This window comes from Tubulanus polymorphus, chromosome 6, assembly GCF_964204645.1.
Source record: "Tubulanus polymorphus chromosome 6, tnTubPoly1.2, whole genome shotgun sequence".
NCBI lineage: Eukaryota > Metazoa > Nemertea > Palaeonemertea > Tubulaniformes > Tubulanidae > Tubulanus > Tubulanus polymorphus.
In genome coordinates, this window is record NC_134030.1 from 19,782,060 (window position 1) to 19,801,996 (window position 19,937).

General features: G+C 43.2%; 2 protein-coding genes across 2 annotated transcripts; one reads left to right on the top strand and one right to left on the bottom strand.

Moving 5' to 3' along the window:
• Nucleotides 1-1,649: 1,649 nt before the first annotated feature.
• On the top strand, nucleotides 1,650-11,725 carry LOC141907471 (uncharacterized). The gene is made up of 7 exons (XM_074797121.1): nucleotides 1,650-1,698; nucleotides 3,274-3,925; nucleotides 4,640-7,307; nucleotides 7,958-8,073; nucleotides 8,753-8,944; nucleotides 9,638-9,834; nucleotides 10,240-11,725. The coding sequence occupies exons 2-7, from the start codon at nucleotides 3,338-3,340 to the stop codon at nucleotides 10,241-10,243; spliced, it is 3,765 nt and encodes a 1,254-aa protein (XP_074653222.1). The 5' UTR covers nucleotides 1,650-1,698; nucleotides 3,274-3,337; the 3' UTR covers nucleotides 10,244-11,725.
• Nucleotides 11,726-12,494: 769 nt separating this feature from the next.
• LOC141907302 (nuclear envelope integral membrane protein 1-like) lies at nucleotides 12,495-17,955 on the bottom strand. Its single transcript, XM_074796907.1, has 8 exons — nucleotides 17,839-17,955; nucleotides 17,597-17,730; nucleotides 16,698-16,938; nucleotides 15,584-15,656; nucleotides 15,395-15,488; nucleotides 14,574-14,923; nucleotides 13,806-13,967; nucleotides 12,495-13,274 (listed from the first exon to the last, which is right to left on the bottom strand). The coding sequence occupies exons 1-8, from the start codon at nucleotides 17,948-17,950 to the stop codon at nucleotides 13,130-13,132; spliced, it is 1,311 nt and encodes a 436-aa protein (XP_074653008.1). The 5' UTR covers nucleotides 17,951-17,955; the 3' UTR covers nucleotides 12,495-13,129.
• Nucleotides 17,956-19,937: the final 1,982 nt, after the last annotated feature.

The following is a 19,937-nucleotide window of genomic DNA, read 5'->3' on the forward strand; positions in this document are numbered from 1 at the left end:
TTCTTGATGTTTATCGCGGAATAACAGCGTGTTGCATGCACGATTGGGCGCGCGTTCTGGTATCCATGGTTTTAACATTTTTACAATCGCATGCTCCCTATACAACTTCTTGATTCCACTCCATCTAAACGGTAAATGCTTTTAAATGTGCTTGAAACCACTTTAATTATTTGAGCAAAATGTCAGAAACTACTCAAAAACTCATACCAAGGAACGCAGGCAATTAGATACTTAAGAAGTTAAACATTGGCCTACGCCTAAATCGGTAAAGTTGGAACCAGGATCTTAATGTTGCCCAATTTTAAGCGGGTATCGAATACCAAGTTTAGGTAGAGTTAAGGGATAAATATTTGTTTACCAAATAACCGAATTACCGTTTTACCAAAGATAAACAGGACCGATTTAAGATGAGTATACAGCAATAGGGATATGTGATGCAGACGCTTCCACGAAATTTGAAATTTCTCCTTCAAAACTCCTTATATCCAGGAATGACCATGTGGAGATCCTGAATCTGATTCCTTGTCCGAAGCGAAGTTCCTCGCATAGCGGGCTCCATATTCAATGCAGCAAGTAACTACTGGTGGGACTATACATAGGGCCAAATTGGGTTTTCGTATCTAGTCGGCTAGTGGTCGGGACTAATAACCGAATGCGCTTGATTTTTGAACTATTTCCGGAATATAGTTCCGACTAACGGACATTCGGTTTCGTTTAGTTCGACTATAGTCGACTAACTCAGATAACCGAAGGTGGCCTAGGGTGCTACTATTTTGCTCAATCATTTGGGTTCGATTTGGTTAAATTCCTAAATGAATTGAATATCTAAAAGATTTGTTTCCATAGTAGAACTCATTTAATTCAGATTCTCCGGATTTTAACCAAATTCGGATGAAATATTCGGTCCATTTAACCTAGAACCGGGTTGGTAAACTATTATTCATAATTCAGATTGTGTTGATTCGAAGAAATCCGGACAGTCCCTACAGTCATCCGAATAAATCAAATTAGTTCTACCAATGGACGTATAAACTAGTTCATACGTCCATGTTCTACCGTAATTGATTCGTGTACAATAGATCCGAGATTTTTGAACACGTGTTTTCCAAAATTATTTTCGATAAAAGGATATGTATATAAGTTGCGAGTTGAAAAATGAATTGTGGGACAAAAACGACTTTTTCTAATTATTTTCAAACGGAACATTTTCAATCGATTCAGTTCCACACCCGGTATTGCTGTAACGATACCCGATATCTGATTCAAAAAGGAATTTGTGTGGTTCCCCGAATGCAAATTATAAATTTGCTGGCATCGACAATTTCTGGTTTTCGGTAATGACCTTTCTATTCCCTAGAATGTCTCTGGACAGGCATACTAGGGAATAATCGAGACTTAGAAAACGGCCGTCGGGCCAAGCGGGCGTCCTAGAGTCCTAGGCTCTTCAAGAACGGGTCCCTCGAACCTTGTTGAAAATTCAGACCGGCCGTGCGTCGAAAATTCCGGTACCTAACGATAACATTTTAATAAACATGTCATCAAAACATGCCCGTCGGCACGGCGTGGCGTGGCACGGGATTCGAACCCTCGGGCCAGCCGGAACGCGCGCGCCAAACTGCACCGTAACGTGCTGCCATCTACGGTCGGACGCGCCGATTACGATTACCGTGTCAACACGTGAAGGAATTCTCATCTCAGGTGAAACAAGTTCTATTCGTAGGATTTATAACCGATTAATCGTCACCTATCAATCATCAGTGATATCTCAAATAGTCTATCGTTGATTTGATAGTACTTACAGCAGCTGTTATATCAGATAATATCTCAAATATCAACTTTGAAACGGAGCTGTGTTTAGTCTGCGCGAACTACATTCAAAACTCTTACTATATGAGAGTAGTAATTACTCTGTTTACGCCTCATTTACTTCAAGTAATCAAAAAACTCTCAAAATCAGAATAATTTCTAGTTCATTGTCAATTAAACTACAGTTTTTGGTGTAAAATTATTCATGTTGCATTCTCCTTTTGGTAGGCAGGATTTGAGCGGAACGACGACTGACGACACGACAACATCCCTTTAGAGACTAAGCCACGGCCCAAAGCCTCCCTGCCATGACCGAGTGCGCCACAGGGACTTGACACAACAGGGGCGTTGGAAGCAATTTTTGATTGCTGCGACCAAATGCCGATTTTGGACAGGTTCTAAATATTGCCGCGGCGAATTTACTGAATTTCTTCGAAAATGTGATATTCAAAGAAAAAAAAACGTCATTCAGTAAATTATTGTAGCCACGGCTTTCACTGCTGCAGTTGCTGCACTTTCAACGCTGCTGCATTCCCAACGCCACTGCACAAAACGATTTTGACCCCAGTATCCTAGTTAATATATCTAAAAAAGGACTTTTTATGATACTGGGGTCAAAATCCTTTTGTGTCAAAGTCCCAGGTTTCCCTCAGAAAACTAGTGGCACCGTTCAGATTGCGCGTTGTATAATCGCTGGGCAAAATTTACAGTTGACTATAGCTGAAAAAATCCGGGCTAAAATTGGATATCTGATTGGTTGATAATGACATCATATTTTAAGCTGCGCATGTAGCTGTGTGCTCGGTCTAGTGTGGCAGGGTTTCCTACCTGCTGGGGGATGATGTTGTTTTTGGTGCAAACTATCGATCCAAGAGGAGCTTGAGATATCAAGAATGGGAATTTGACAAATATTCTACGAAAAACCTTGGAAACTTAAAGGGGGAATTCGGATAATGCTTTTGACCAGGTGTTTCTTTATCAATGAAAAACGAATGAATTATCGCATTTTAAACCTAGAAATTTATCTGATTCACTCGGGGAATTTTGTTTTATAACATCAGGCAAAACTTGGGTAATTTCTAAATTTACCTGGAAATTAAGCGACCAGCTTGACGGGGTTCCTTTAGCCCGTAAAATACCCTAACATTCTGGGATTCCTTTGTTCAGGGCAGAAATACCCTAAAATTCTGCCTTTGACACCTACCTCAGGCCCCTAAAATACCCCTAAAATTCTGGGATTCCTTTGTTCAGGGAAGAAATACCCTAAAATTCTGCCTTTGACACCTACCTCAGGCCCCTAAAATACCCCTAAAATTCTGGAAATCATGAATGTGATGCTTTGTAAAACATCATTATTGCAGGCTGCTATATTCGTTTGAATTGTCTTAAAGTTACTAGCTCAATTCAGGCTGATATTTTCCAGAGAAAAAACCGTAAACGCGAATATTTTATTTCTTTCAATTTCAGTCGAAGTTCCATCATTCCGAGGAAAAGCGAGTAACAAAATCAGACGCGTGGATATTGTTAAACGATGTCGGTTGATTCATCAGCGGGCAGCGCTAGCGCCCCCGGTGGCCAACTGGAGAGATACAAACTGAAGACCAGCGGCGCATCCGGTGCCCGACCGGGGAATTATAGCGAGAAGTATCAACCGAATATTGGCGGTGGCGCTCCTATCGGCAAAATGCAGAACTATAGAATAAACGGTGGTGGAATCGAGAACTACAAGATGAACAGTGGTGCCCCTTGTGGTGGAATGGATAACTACAAGTTTAACAGCGGTGCCTCCGATGGTAAAATGGTGAACTACAAGCTCTACGGTGGCGTTCCTGGTGGCAGAATGGAGAACTATAAGCTGAACGGTGGCGCCCCCGAAGATGAAATCGTTAAGTATAAAACGAACAATATTAGCGACGCCCCTAGAGGCGGCCCAGAGAACTATCGATTGAACAACAGCGGCGCCCGTGGTGGCGGACCGGAGAACAACAGGACGTATCAATCGATGTTGAATGATATGAGAGCGAGGGAGGACGGCTATGACTCTGATCGCGGTAATCAGAAAACGACGATGAAAAAGCCTTCCATCAAGAAAGAACAATACAGATCAAGCACCTCCGAGGTAGGCAACACGTTTTTATATCAGGGTTCCTCGATTCATTAACCCTTTCAGTGCTGACTAATCAATACCCTATAGTGCTGGAGATAATTTGAAAATTCTAAAAAATTCCACCCTAGTGTGTTGAACAACGGGAATACCACTATAGTGCGTCTACACTGCGGTGCGATGTATCGTTAGTTTCTAGGATTTCACTATGTTTGACATGTGCTGCAATTTTTCAAGAGAGATAATTACTAATTTGCATAATACACCACAGTGCAGTGTACTAGCAAAATCGATCACTGATTTATACACCGCACTGAAAGGGTTAAAAAACTCAACAGAAAATTATTCATAAAGTGCCTGAAACTCTTGACTTTTAAAATTCTTATAAGCAATACGAAATTGGTGTCTAGTCTATAGTTGTACACAGTAGACTATACCTAAATTGGTTCATTTACAACCTCCAGGATTTCTTCTATACAAAATAGGTGGTTTTTTGAATCAGAAACCAACTACAGGTAGTGTAAAGGATAAAGACTTTGCTTACAAAGTATCCATGCTCTTGTGCGATTAAAAATGGCTGCCTTTTAAGATGGCCCCCTACAACATCCTTATTTCATTTATTTTACTGAATTGCCAAAGTTTTCGCCTAGATTAACTATATTTCACTGAGGTCCTTTGAAGACCATTATCGCCGCCTGGCAGCTATATTGATTCCAATTTTTTTCTCAGGATATATTTCGTTCGCGCGTCAACACGCCATCTCCGCCGACGACCGACGACGCGGGCGATGATCTGTGCGATTTCATGGCGCCGCTGTCTCCGACGGCGTTTCTCGGCTCCGACGAACGTCTGCAAAACGACCTCCTGGAGGAGATCTGCTCCGACATCGGCATCAAAGACACGATGGACCTCGACTTGTACGACGTGTCGCGCGACACCGTACTGCCAAGCGACGACCCCGTTTACGGACACGGCGACTTCCAGCCGTTCAACGCCGCCGACTACAACCAGCAGACGGACGCGAGCGGCGCCCCCTACGGCGGAACGAAGGACGACGACGAATATTTCCGCGCTCCAGAAGAAGTCTTTCGAGGCGTGGCGACCGATTACGAGATCTACGGTTCAAATCGTCGTTACGAAACCGGTCTCGACAAGAACGCGAAAACGGGGCAACAATCGCAGCAGCAGTTGCCCGGCAACGGGTACCGAGCCCCGGAGTCACCGGGCCCGTTACAAAACGATGGTTACGTTGCGGATCAGTTCGCAAATGGTTTCGCAAATTTCAAACCGGTTTGCGCCTCGCCTCGTCGACAGTTGTATCCGGGTTCGACGAATAACAGCCAGTACGGGCAGCAGACGACTAAATGTTTCTCGCACCCAGCAGCAGAGGGCGCCGCGAGAAAATTCGACGGTAACTTTCACAATTTACGGGTGCCGTCTCCGTCGTCGGCCGCGGTGGCGCCGTCGAATAAGTCGCCGAAACACGTGACGTTTTCGCAGGATTACGAAAAAGGCGACGAAAAACCGTACGATTCGGGGAAACCCGCGGCAGCGTCGTCGACGACGACGGATAGTTTGCAACAATTGGAATCGTTGACGGCGCGTATTTCGGCGGCGGACGATCGGTCGAAGAGTCCGTCGACGAGGCTCGCCGATAAATTCTCGCCAGCGCCGAGTCCGTTAGCTTTACCCGAAAACGGAGCGTCCGTGTCGAGTCCGTCGACGTCGGATCAGGAAAACCGGCCTCCGTCCGTTTCGATCATCGAACCGCCCTGTCGCGACGAGAAACAGACGGTGGCGCCACCGTCTGCGTCGTCGTCGGGTGGCGGCTGGAATCCGTTACATTCGATCAAACTCGAGCCGATCGAAAATATACAGAACTCGGTGAAAGCCTCGATGCATCGGTCGATGAGTAATCAGCATCATCGACAAAACTCGGCTGCAGCTGCCGCGTCAAATATCAACAACAATGGTTTTGATAACACACAGGATGGATTTATTAATCCGGGTACGCAGTTTAGCGCTAACCCGTCGTGCGCGCAGTTTAATGGTACGCCGCAACAGTTCACGTTTCGAGTCCCGCAGCACGCGGAGTTCGCGTCGCCGCAACACGCGACTGTCAATCGCGTTCCGAAACTCGAAACGAACGCGCTGTCGTCTTGTAGTTTCGGACAGCAGGGTCGTTTCGTCGGACAGCAGCACCACGGGGCGTCGCAGTTCACGCAGTCGTACGCGGCAGCACCGCCGGTGTGCGACGACTGGCAGGGTATGCGCGATTACAACCCGAAAATACGCAAAGCCGGCGCGTCTGAGTCGAGCAGTCCGGTGAAACAGCACCCGAAAAAACAGGTGTGCCGTCGGCCCGGGTACGAGGGGGGATATCAGCAGCCGCACGCGGCGTATTTGAATAGCAACGCAGACGGCTGCGCGGACAGCACGCGTAACTACGGTACCTCCGCGCGCGGTTCACCGGAACCGTGGAAACAAATGTACAATCACACGAACGTGATGGACGCGCAGAAACTGCAATGGCGTTCGACCAATCAGCAGCGAGCGGCTGATAGTTACACGGGATATCCGATGGGTCACTCGTTCCAACAACAACAGCATCGGTATCAACCGCCGGTTCCGACCGGTTACGATTGTCCCGACGCTGCCGTGGCGGGCGGCGCCGGTTTCAACAATGGCAGCTGTCACGCGTCTGCTCGTCAGTCGTCGTACGCTCGGCAACCGGCGACGCCGATGATTTACAACCCGGGCGCGAACGCGTTCCAACCGGTCGAACCGGTTTACGGCGTTAAACCGGGCGGATTCACAACCAGCACGCCGCAGATGAATCGAATCCGACCGCAGATATATCCTCAGAATCATCAGCAGCAGATGCAGCATCAACAACAGATGCAGCAGGCGTCGCTGGATTTCAATCAGAATCAAACTCAAACTGACGAATTCAAAGCAAATGTGAACAATTCGACGAAAACGTTCGACGGCGCGCCCTATTGCGCCGATCAGTCGCTAACGCGTAGCAGCATACCGGATATGACGACGTCGACCGGCGGCGCCACCTACGGCTCTGCGGCAGACGCGTCGGCGTTCCCGATACCGGCCGGCGGTATGACGCCGCAGCAGACGATGCTGCACCAGCTCGTTACGTCCGATCGTTCGAAGGCGTTCCGTTCGCACCCGTTGTTCCCGTTGCTGCGCGATTTGATCATCGCCGACATGAACTTCAACACGCCGTCGTTCCCCGTGCGTTTGATACTGAATTTGCCGTCGGATTTCAATCGTCTGCTGCAGAACTTCCTGCAACGCAACAAACCGGTGTCGAACCCGTGCAGCGACGCCGTCGAGGGCGTCATACTCGACGCGTTGAAGTTCGCTCATCAATCGCTCATGGGTAAGTTAGATTTTGTAACGGTGATAATAACAAATATAGCTGCAAAGCAGCGATAACGGGTTTTTTTGCTCCTTTCACATCGCGATCAGAGGGAAAAGTTGGAAATCTGGAAAATTCAGGGATTCGGAAAAATCGGGGGGAAAACTGAATTTAACAAATTCAAACAAAAAATCTCGGAAAAACAATTGACAACACATTTTTTTTTTTTCAATCTACGCAATTCATGAAAAATAAATTTATTACAACCACAAAATTCCTAAGGGGAATTATTTCGTTACAACACGGAAAAATCAGGGAGTTTTTAAATGACCACTTTGTCATAGATATTCAGGGAACATCACAGCTATTATTTTATAGGATATATGAACACTTGTTGGTTCGATAAATAATAATCGGGCCAGTTGCTCAAAAGTTGGTTACAGTTAACCAGTGGATAGTTGACATAGTGACAATTGAAATATCATATGTTGCTATGGTATTTATCCGCCGGTTATCTTTAACCAACTTTTGAGCAACTGGCCCCAGGAGAATAACAATAGTGTTTCAGCAAAGTAGCAGAAAGCCCGAATGATATTTATTTCATCAGTTACTGAAATACATGATGTGTGTACGATAGTTATCTGTATTACTTGTTATTTTTCCTGACACAGAGAAAATTCAATCGAAGAAGAAAGAACTGGACGACCAGCCGGGACCGAAACCGACGAGCGTCATTGAAGATTTCTGCGAACGATTTGACCGCGCTGTCAGAAATTCCTTACAACAGGTTTGTATATATATATATATATATCATCCACTGTAGTTCCATAGAGCAATGGAAATGTGGTCCTTGATTCTTAAAAACAATTCAAAACGGAATACGATTTTCAAGGTGCTTGAGTCTCCTTAAGTTTGAGCGAAATGCCCAAAACTCCTTTGAAACTGCTTAGGGGTCATTCATTTATTACGTACGCATAGAATTTGAATTTTTCAACCCCCATCCCCCTCTGTACGCAAAGTCGGCCATTTATTCATATACATTAAGCATTACAGTACGCAATTGCACTGACCCCTCCCCCTCCCCTAATGCGTACGTAATAAATGAATGACCCCTTAATTTTGAGAAATAGGCCTAGCTTTTAACAGGTCAGCCATTTACCTGGATATCAGGAAAAAAGTCGGGGGATTTGCTTTTCTTCTAAGATGTCAGGGAATAATAAAAGGGAAATGGGAATCTGGAATTAAGTGATTACAGTTTCCGTCTATGTCTTAGGTTTTTCACTGTTAAGTGTTTGGATTCTTAGCAGATCAAGTCATGGAAAACAACATGCATGTCAGGGGATAGCCAGGGAAAAAGCTAGTCATACAAAAGCGGCCACCACCCTGTTTAAGCAAAGATTTGGCCAGGCATTTAGGGAAAGTATTTCGGGTCATATAGTAAACGGTTGTTTTCATTATTTTTCTAGCCCGATGCGGGAGGACCGATGACATCATCGCCATCGTGTGGAATGCAGAATAACAATTTCAGGTCGGCGTCGGCGGGAGGATTGTTGAAGAGGTTTGAGGCGCCAGGCGGCGACGCGGCCAGCGTTAAGAGTAGAGATAGTTCGAGCACCGCGACCACATCCGGTCGCAAACACGCCGTACTGCCTAAAGAGGTAAATAAATATAATTGATTGTCGGATAACTAAATCCTGCACTAACTGACAATCGAGGATAACACTTATGGCAAGTGAGGATCCACCAGGTGTAGCTAGTGTGCTGTAGGATATCAACTACTGCGGCCATAGTGTTTTCACTTGTGACAAGTGAGGATCCACCAGGTGTCACTAGTGCGCATTAGGCCATCAACTACTGCAGCAATAGAGGATTCCACTTGTGGCAAGTGAGGATCCACCAGGTGTCACTATTGCGGAGTAGGACATCAACTACTGCAGCAATTGAGGATTCCACTTTTTACAAGTCATTGAGGATCCACCAGGTGTCGTATGTGTGCAGTAGGACATCAATACTACGGCAATATTGTTTTCACTTGTGACAAGTGAGGATCCACCAGGTGTCGCTAGTGTGCAGTAGGCCATCAACTACTGTGGCAATAGAGGATTCCACCTGTGACAAGTGAAAATGCACCAGATGTCGCTAGTAGTTATTCAGTCTTCCGCTATTCAGTGCCTTCTAGGATTTCAATTAGAATTGTATCAACTATATTTTGAGTGAATTAACAAATTTCGAGTAGAAAAGTGAAACATTTTGATGATACTTGGATTTTGGGAGACTTTAAAGTCGTAAATGGGAAATGAATCTCGATATCATTACGGTGGGGCTGATTGTGTTTCATGTTTCGTTTGTAGGCGGTTCAGATAATGTTGCAGTGGTTGAAGGAACACCGCGTGAATCCGTATCCGAACGACGACGAGAAGGAAATGTTGATTCATCGCACGAAGTTGACCATATCGCAAATCAACTACTGGTTCACGAACGCGCGTCGACGAATACTGCCGAAATGGGCGGCGATGGAAAATCAAGGAGTTGACCCGATTATGGCCAGGTACGACCCAGTTACTCATTCGTGCGGGTTTAATTTGACTGAATCCAGTTTCACTGTTGTGTGGGTTTAATTTGATTCTGGATCCAGTTTTACAGTTTTGTGGGATTAATTTGAACTCTGTATCCAGTTCCACAGTTGTGTGGGTTTAATTTGAACTCTGTATCCAGTTCCACAGTTGTGTGGGTTTAATTTGAACTCTGTATCCAGTTCCACAGTTGTGTGGGTTTAATTTGAACTCTGTATCCAGCTCCACAGTTGTGTGGGTTTAATTTGAACTCTGTATCCAGTTCCACACTTGTGTGGGTTTAATTTGAACTCTGTATCCAGTTCCACAGTTGTGTGGGTTTAATTTGATAGTGAACCCTGTGCCACAGTTGATTTGACACGTTTATTTCTGTGTTGTAGATGAGAGAGCTGCTGTTGTTGTTGAGTTATAACTGCTGAACTCTGATGACGTGTGTAAGGTGCTCTGATCAGTCAATTGTGCTAGGATGCGTCTGCTGCTGAGCTCTGCGTGACCTTCAAAACCAGATCGCAATTGCCAAATTCTATACCATATGCCAAAATACAGTAAGAACGCCCAACTGCTGTGTTAGAATTCTCAAAGGACATATTAAGCGTTTTGTAAAAATCTTTGTTGTTGGCCGTTTATAAAGACAGTCTTTGTAGGGCGGGCTGAAGATCAATTTTGTGATGCAGTAGGGAGATTGGTGGAGGGGGCCATCTTTTCCCTGGAATTAATGGGTCGATTAGGTGATGTTACGGAGGGGGTAATGTGAAATTTTGTGATAGATTTTTTGGCGTCTGTGTTGATATCCAAGGGACAGCTTTTGAGTCAACAAACTTTTCTCTGATAGAATAACAATTTGACATCTATTTCATAGTGGTTTTAGTGTCGGGATCTTAAAAGGCTGCCATCTATTCCCTACGCAGTTCTTAGATCGGTGATGATGTTATATCTAAGGATTCATAAATGCTGTCTATTCTCGAAGTGCCTAGACCAAATTACTAGAGGACGATGGTGATGTCATGAGGGGATTTTGAATAGATGAAAATGTCTTCCAATAACGTACCGAATCTGTGATATGTTTGGGCCGGGGGCGGGTCTGGATGGTTGATTGACGCCTCCTGCATTTCAACGTTTATCATCCTTTTTCGACGGTTGTAATTTTGATACATGAAAATATACAAGATTTTTCTGCTCGCTCTCGTCTATATTGTCGGTTTAGTACCGTTTTGTAAGTTAATTATAAACACAATTTTCTACGTATTTTTGAAAAGCTTTTTTTTTTCGAAAATTTTTATCGCAATCCCGTATCACGCAGAGTATATATTGTAAATATGTTTATGTCGTTTTTACAATTTTCAGCGAGTAAAAATAAACTCCGCCTTTCTATGCAAATATCATACAGAAACGCCAACTATCGTCGAGATAGCTTATTGTTAAGTTTGCTCCTTTTCGTTGGTACCCAATTCTGATTTTAAAAAGTGCTTGCTTATTACTTTTTCGATATTGGATTAGCCCCTCCGCTCAGTACAGTACACAAATTTACTTATACGTTTCATTCTACTCCACTTTGAACGGATGTTTTGTAAACCGCCTACTTAGATTTCCCCAAGGCCTATTCAAGACTCCTCACGCATAATGAAAAAATGCATGAACTTCTTTTTGTATATTGTTAAATAATATTGTTCAATTTTTTGTACAGTTAAAAAAATCTATTCTAGTCTTTTCTATGCATGCTTAGATATGATGTACATATGTAAATATGGTGTATACATCGAGGTTTTAAACCTGCTTTTTCAAGGTCGTGCGGTGTATTGATTTTTTCGATACAAGCAGATGCGACTTTTTTGTGTAGATTTTAACCGTTAGAAGTGATCAGTATTGAAGTTATACAATAAACTGAATTTTAAATGATTTCATGAATTCTTACGCTGTGGTTTTCGTGAAGGTTTTTTGGACCCATTGAAAGGTCTTTTGGTTTCGAAGCAGTCCAGGGTTCAGTTCCACTGTTTAGAGTCAACTTGAGTTGAAATAAATTCTCAATCTTACCCAGAACCATATCCTACACTTCTTGTTCACCAGCAATATTAAGGCTTGTAATGAGAAAGGTGCAGAATTTCTGTGAAACCTAATTGACCTCTGATGGTGAATGAGTCTGAATCATTTTAGTTGACTTCGATGTACCGGTACCCAAGCTCCTAGAGGGCTATCGTATTCAATGATTATCAACAATTCCCAATTTAATTGGGCACAATGACCCAGTTATTTTCGACAGATTGCCAGTTCAAGGCCTGTTAACCTGTACTGTGATTGTCAGAAGTATCTGAAAATGTTTTTTTATTGTCCCCTGATTGTCAGCAACAGTCACTGAAAATAGCTCACTATCTCCTGATTGTCTTAGGAAATGGTTAAACTCCCCTGATGGTCAACAGCAACAGTTTCTTCTGTCCCCTGTCATGAAAGGTTGCCTCTGAAAATGGTTTCCTGCCTCTGATTGTCAGCAACAGTCCAAAAAATGGATGACTTTGCCCTGATTGTCAGGAAAAATCCTGAGAACTACAGAATAAAATATATATACTTTTACTACAAAATTAAAATTCAACTTTATTTCGAAAACCATACCTTTACTTAAGTACATTTATTTTTTGCATAGGTCGTTGAGTACAAGTATTTGTGATATGGCGATAGACTTTAATACTAATTGTATTTATACGATTAAGTTTAAAAGTAAACAGTTGAAATAATTTGTAAAATAAAGTTAAGTTAGGCGGCATTAAAAATTTAATGCGAGAATTATGTCTCAGAAAGCCCTTTCTGCATCCCTAATCACATGTACACGTAATATGCACGAATATCGGGAAAATTATCCAGGATATTCTCATTCCAGTAATCCAGCTATTCCAGTGAGTATTCAACAAAGTTGCGGGTAGCCGATGAACCCTCGTGAAACGTAAGACGAAATAGACAACGTCGTTTAACCCTTTCAGTGCGTCTAAACCGCAGTGCGGTGTATGAATCGGTGATAGATTTTGCTAGTACACTGCACTGCGGTGTATTGATGTAAATAGTAATTATCTCTCTTGAAAAATGGCAGCACCTGTCTAACATAATGAAATACTAGTAACTAATGATACACCGCACCGCAGTGTAGACGCACTATAGTGGTATTCCCATTATTCAACACACTAGGGTGGAATTTTTTTAAATTTTCAAATTATCTCTAGCACTATAGGGTATTGACTACTCGGCACTGAAAGGGTTAAAATTCGTTCTCGTCATCTACGCGGGTCAAGAAGTGTTCAACGTGAAGTCGACTTCGTCCTCGTTGTCGAGATCGAGGTCGCGCGAGATCTCGCCGTTCATCGCGTCCGAGTCGTACGCCTCGACCTCGTCGCGAGTCACGTGTAAATCACCGCTGACAAATTTAGCGAATCTGTGAAAAAAAAAACTTATTAAAAATATGACGAATGAGGCATCTGCTGAATACATTTCAGGCCCCCTTTTCATTGGCGAGGTAACATTTTTACAGCCTGGCTTTAGCCTTTCAGTGCATCTACAATGTATAAATCGGTGATGGACTTAGCTAGTAAATCGCATCGATGTTATTATTAACTAGGTTTTATCTGTAATGAGAGGGCAGCACCTGTCAAACACAAGTTAAATACTAGTAACTAACGATACATCGCACCGCGGTGTAGGCGCGTAGTTATTCAACACACTGGAGTGGAACTTTTAAAATTTTCAAATTATCCCTAGCACTTTAGGGTATTACTTAGTCAGGCTGCACAAATCATTGTCAATCTATTAGTTTTTAAATGATTCCAGACCAGATGATCAAAGTTTCTTGGGAGAGGACGACAAAACCGACCATGAAAGGGTATACTATTGGATTACGTATGTGATGTCATAGGGGAATTCATGGATCAGCCACCTATTCCGGAAAGAGGCAGTCAATATATTTTACCTGGAAGGTGAATCGAGCCTGCTAACAGTACGCCACGTGTCGCATTGCGGACTACGACAATACTGTCGTAACTCTTCGAGCGCTTTCCGCGTCTCCGCGCGACCTTCGAGATAATACTCCTCGCCGGTTAACAAGCGTCGACTCTTCGGAAATCTCATCGCCCTAAAAAAACAAAACAATGTTCCATTCCAATACGTGTAGATGGTAAGTTGATAATTAAGACCGTGGAATCTCACTGAGGATTACCGGTAGATACTCTGGTCTGGGAATGATCTATATGTATCGACAGTATAGGTAAATGTCTGAACGAACCCTCAAGATACTTAATATATTATCCCCAATTTATGATCATCCACAGTTTAGTACTTTACCCAACATATCTTTTAAATTGAAAATGAACTACAAACACCAGACATTAAACATTTTATCAGCACACTTTCAAAAACTGATCGTCCACACTTCACATGTGTTCAGTGCTTCACCTGAGACATTTCTATTTGAAAATGAACTAATAACACCAGATATTAGACATTTTATCAGCACACTTTCAAAAACTGATCGTCCACACTTCACATGTGTTCAGTGATTCACTCGTGACATTTTAATTGAAAATGAACAACAAACACCAGATATTAGACTGATTGTCTACACTTCACATGTGTTTAGGACCGAGGGATATTTCTTATTGAAAATGAACTAACAATAATTGATCATGTCTAAAAGGGTACAGGGTACAGGCTGCATGAAATATACGGGAAAAATACGAACCATTTTTGACGTATCCAATTGAAGACTCCGCGAGGCGAATTATAAACTAAGACCGCCGTTACGACCACGCAAACGGCGACGTGTTTCACTTGTATTCCGTTATAAATCAGAGTCAGCGAGAAAATCTGTACGAACCACATCAGAATCGTCAACGTTCGCTCGTTGTCGATCGGGCCGCGCCAGTAGAGAAACGCGAAACTGAACACGGCGGCCGAAACGACGTACGTGATCGCGTAGATCAGATAGTTGTCGACGACCCAGCCGAGTCCGTGTATGTAAATATACATCGGTATCGAGAAAAACGTCGACACGCCTCCGACGTACAGCGCCACCAGTAAACCAACGGATTTCTGTAAGAATGAAGGACAAATAACCAGTCGTTATTTCGCATATCATTATGTGATCAGGTTAAAATCCCTGCGAAGGAGGAAAGTGGCAGAGTCTGACGATGTCATCAGGTTCAAATCCCAGCAAGGCAGGAACGTGGCAGAGTTTCGCGATGTCATCAGCTTTAAATCCCAGCGAGGGAGGAACGCAGCAGAGTCTCACGATGTCATCAGGTTTCAAATCCCTGCCAGGGAGGAACGTGACAGAGTCTCACAATGTCATCAGGTTCAACTCCCTGCGAGGGAGGAATGTGGCAGAGTCTCACGATGTCATCAGGTTCAACTCCCTGTGAGGGAGGAACGTGGCAGAGTCTCACGATGTCATCAGGTTCAACTCCCTGCGAGGAAGGAATGTGGCAGTCTCACGATGTCATCAGGTTCGAATCCCTGCCAGGGAGGAACGTGGTTGAGTATCGCAATCTAGGTAACACTGACCTTTGGAATAAAACGACTCATGACGTACAAGAGAATCAATATTGATGCGATTATACCGATACCGATACCAGTGCTGTAGTAAAACAACGCGTTCCTGAAAAACACCGAGAAAGTTTTTTAATCCGTGGTTTTTTAACTACAATCATTTTCTAGATGAATCGTAATTCCGCACAATTTCGATCGACGAACCTTGAAAGTTTCGCCGCGGAGAAAAAGAGCACGAAACCGACGGCGACCATAGCGATAAACATCGGTTCTAATCCTGCAACACGCAAAATAACATTAACCCTTTACAGCCTTACATCGACAATCATAGCACTGATAGTTCCAGTCAACCCCTGATAAACCCGTTTTAACCCATTAGCACTCAGAAATTTTGCCATGTAGTGTATATTACTCCTTCGAAATTTCAAGGGAAATTTATCACAGCTTTTTTCCAGTTGATTGTCATGTTTTGTCTTTTTTTTAGTTAATAGTCAAGGCTTTTATATATGATATAAGATTTGATAAGTTGGGCCATCAAAATTATGTCCTTATGCCCCCCCGAAATTCATCCAGACTTACTTGGATATAAGTGAGCGCTCGGATCTGTCGTGTTCCTACCCCAAATACTCAGAAATCCCAAAAAGGAAGATTTTTGATTGCAGTACAGAATAAACTAATGGGTAAGCTGAGGGGTTTGACCCCCGATGAAACAGTTTTTGTGTAGCAAATGAAAGAAGTGTCCGGCGGAGTGAAGGCTAATAGAATGGGTAAAGGGGTAACGGGGATTGGGAGGTCTGCAGATCAAAGTAAAAATTCAGAATGCGGAGAAGCAATTTTTCGTATTTCAAATTTTTGAGGTAGCAAATAGCCCACTAGCCCCCTGCTCGGCGATCCATATGCAGAATTAGGCCATTTTTGATTACTTGGGAGTAAGGCCGCGCCTCGCTGCCTCCGCTCAGTGATGCATACTATCTGCATGGTTCCCACAGTTATACGAATTCAAAATTCCCAAGTTTTTTCCCAAGTATTTCATGAGTGATTTTTCAATTTTCCCAAATGGAAATGTACATGTCATATCGTCATGCTACAGTCTACATTTTAGTGGTGACTGGTTGATGAAGGTGATTTTCAAGGGAAATCGCTGAAGAAATTTGCACTTGGCAAATGCGATATGTAAAATGTAACTGAATTTCCCAAATATTTCCCCGATTTGAGGAAAATTTCTCACTCAAATTCCCAAATATTTCCAAACCGCAAATTATCATTTCCAAATTCCCGAGTTTTTCCCAATTTCCCTGTTCCGTGATCAATTACGTACTGGTTGATTGTAGAGTTATTTCATACGTAGATTCACTGGATACGATCACGTAGTTCGCGTCGAATGCGTCCAAACCGACGCCATTCCGAACGAACGGATCGACGACCGTTCGCACTCCGGGGATTTTCCTCCACAATCCGATCCAACTGGTCGTGTCGTTCATGTACTTATCGTAAACCTCGCTCGCCGACGGCGCTTTGTACAGTTTCAGCGGCGCGTCGGTTTTCTGCGTCAGTTTTAGCTGAAAAATAGATTTGACTTTGTCGAATTCACGTTTTTTTTAACGTATCTGACAAGACTGTGACATTTTGAGATTGAGCCATACATCTCCCTATGACATTATCAAATTGCCTTTTATTCTATGAAAACCATCCCTGAAAAGATGGCTGCCTTCGTAAATCTCCCTATGACATCATCGTATTGCCTTTTATTCGACAAAAACCATCCCCGAAAAGATGGCTGCCTTCGTAGATCTCCCTATGACATCATCGAATTGCCTTTTATTCGACGAAAACCATCCCTGAAAAGATGGCTGCCTTTGTAGATCTACCTATGACATCATCGAATTTCCTTTTATTCGACGAAAACCATCCCTGAAAAGATGGCTGCCTTCGTAAATCTCCCTATGACATCATCGAATTGCCTTTTATTCGACAAAAACCATCCCTGAAAAGATGGCTGCCTTCGTAAATCTCCCTATGACATCATCAACGTATGGCTACCTCCATTACCCTATGACATCATCAAATTGCCTATCATTCGACATAAACCTCCATGAAAAGATGGCCGTTTCCGGATAAATCTCACTATGAACTCATCATATTACTTTTTATTAATCAACATCCCCGAAAAGATGGCTGGCTACCTCCATGGAATTACGGTCAAACTAACTAGCTTACCACGACTCTTTTCCAGATTGTCAGGTAAGACGCCGGCGTCCCGGCGTAACAATAGAATTCTAGCTTCTTCGAATTCATGCCCGTCTTTTCTACGTTTATCGACCGTTTACCGATTTCTTCCATTCGTCGGATTACTGCAGACAGAAAAATGAAAAAAAAAAATTAATTCGGGCTAAGAAAGCGGGAAGAACGCGATAAAACATCTCTGTTTAAAAAATCTACCCAGTCGGAACGAATCTTACAAAATTTGCCGCCTTGAAACGTTTCATCGCATTCGTTCGAGGCGTCAACTGAACTAAACAACACGACAAAATTCAAAAATAGCCGCAAAATTTGTTTTTCGTCGATTTTCATGGGCGCCGCCATTTTCGAATACGGATTCGGAATCGTTGCCGGACACCGGACCTCGAGCGCCGGAGTAGTTTTAATCGTAGGTGAGACGGGGCGATGTTTGAGGCGTCATTAGTACGAGCATCCGATTTTTGCGATCGATTTCGTGAACGATTTGCTCCGATCGTACGATCGAAGCGAATGTTCTTAAAAATGACGATGGATTTGGCTAATCACATGACATAAATATGGCGACGTTGAGGAAAAAAATGTATGGTTTTGAACTACCCGGTGCCGCCATCTTGGAAATCAAATCGCCAAATCGCTCGCCGAGCGAGTTGGTCGATTTCAAAAATCGATCGGAAAATCGTGTTCGTAAAAACGCCGATCGTGAAATCGATCGCAAAAATCGGTGCTCGTAAATGCGTTCCTACGATCGATCGCAAAAATCGGATGCTCGTAAAAACGCCTTTGTTCACCAGATCGACAACGGCGTTTTTATTTGAGCAACTCGTATCAAATCGCTTCATCCATCGATCACTATTAATAATCGTGGCAAAAATCGAAACGCCTTAAATAATTCAATTCAATTCAATATATTTTTATTGTCCTTTGAGTAATATGAAATACAAGTCAGGTTTGTTTTTACAATAAAGATGAGAAAAGGGTAAAATACAAATTTATAGGAAATCATTCTAAAACGCAGTTGAAAAATATGAATAAACATTTAAAAAAAAGATAACCGTAACAGTGGTCGATTATTTACATACGTTGTTCGAAGCCCAACGCGATGAATTTTGCGAGGGCTTTGGTTAGTTTAGGGGAACACCTAATAATTTTGAATTTTTCCGAATTGATCTCATTTTCATGAAGAGGCTAATACTTTTTAAATTCCATCAAAAGGTCTTTCCTGAGCTCCTGTAACTTTGCACATTCAAGTAGAAAATGTAGCTCATCTTCTATTACAGCTTAATTGACCCCAGTATCCTTACGCCTAATTGTTATATAGTTACCTAGCCGTCGTTCCGGAAACAAAGGAAACTTTACAATCATTATGATTGTTATGATCCTGGCCAGTTACCAAAATTGACGAATTAACACTTCCTCAATATCTGTTATCATATATAATGTAAATAAATGATGTGCTCTGTCTAAAAATATGCAGCTCTGTAGAAATTGTATGAAAAAGACTGCACTTTCGCAGAAAAGTTGCTTTCACCGAGATTGTTTATATTCCAGTTATTACCGTTAACTACAAGTAAGTTCCTTCCCGCTATAGTCATAAGACACAACATCCACTGACAGCACAGCTAAGGGAATTCCCCTAGGTGTCCCTCTCCTCGTCACAGCTGTGAAGGGAATTCCCCAAGGTGTCCCTCTCGTCGTCACAGCTGTGAAGGGAATTCCCCTAGGTGTCCCTCTCGTCGTAACAGCTGTGAAGGGAATTCCCCTAGGTGTCCCTCTCGTCGTCACAGCTGTGAAGGGAATTCCGGTGTCACTCTCCTCATCACAGCTGTGAAGGGAATTCCCCTAAGTGTCCCTCTCACTGCAGCAGCAAGGAATCTCACTAGGTGTCGCCCTCACTACATCGGTCAGGAATGCCACTATAGGTGTCGCCCTCACTACAGCTAGGTGAGTATATTAATTTCTGGGAATAAAAAACGATATTAAATTTAAGAATTAAATTAACCAACTGTGCAGTGTTGATCGCGCTATAGGGGAGTTTCGAGGCTATGATAAGACTGGTGATATGGTGTACTAATAAACCACGACGAATGGATCAGGCCCGATCCAAATTTTACCCGTGCCTAATTAGAGAGCGCGCTGACACGCGAACCACTCACTCGATACTAAACAATGCTTTAAAACGAAGCGATGTAAATCATTTTCAGAACGAGTTGAAACGCAATCATTTGACCCGCGCTAAATTTGGCTCGGGCCTGGTCCGACGTTGGTCCCCGACCAAACATGCACGGACCTACTTGGCACCCGTGGTCGCGGCTTAATTTAA

Bases quoted from the DNA above. Each gene is read 5' to 3' on its own strand.
- LOC141907471 (XM_074797121.1), top strand. From the start codon at position 3,338: ATGTCGGTTGATTCATCAGCGGGCAGCGCTAGCGCCCCCGGTGGCCAA. The intron at 7,308-7,957 runs GTAAGTTAGATT...TTCCTGACACAG, and splicing joins CGCTCATCAATCGCTCATGG to AGAAAATTCAATCGAAGAAG. The intron at 8,945-9,637 runs GTAAATAAATAT...TTTCGTTTGTAG, and splicing joins ACGCCGTACTGCCTAAAGAG to GCGGTTCAGATAATGTTGCA.
- LOC141907302 (XM_074796907.1), bottom strand. From the start codon at position 17,950: ATGAAAATCGACGAAAAACAAATTTTGCGGCTATTTTTGAATTTTGTC. The intron at 17,731-17,838 runs GTAAGATTCGTT...TTCTGTCTGCAG, and splicing joins GTTTCAAGGCGGCAAATTTT to TAATCCGACGAATGGAAGAA. The intron at 15,489-15,583 runs GTTCGTCGATCG...GGTGTTTTTCAG, and splicing joins TCCGCGGCGAAACTTTCAAG to GAACGCGTTGTTTTACTACA.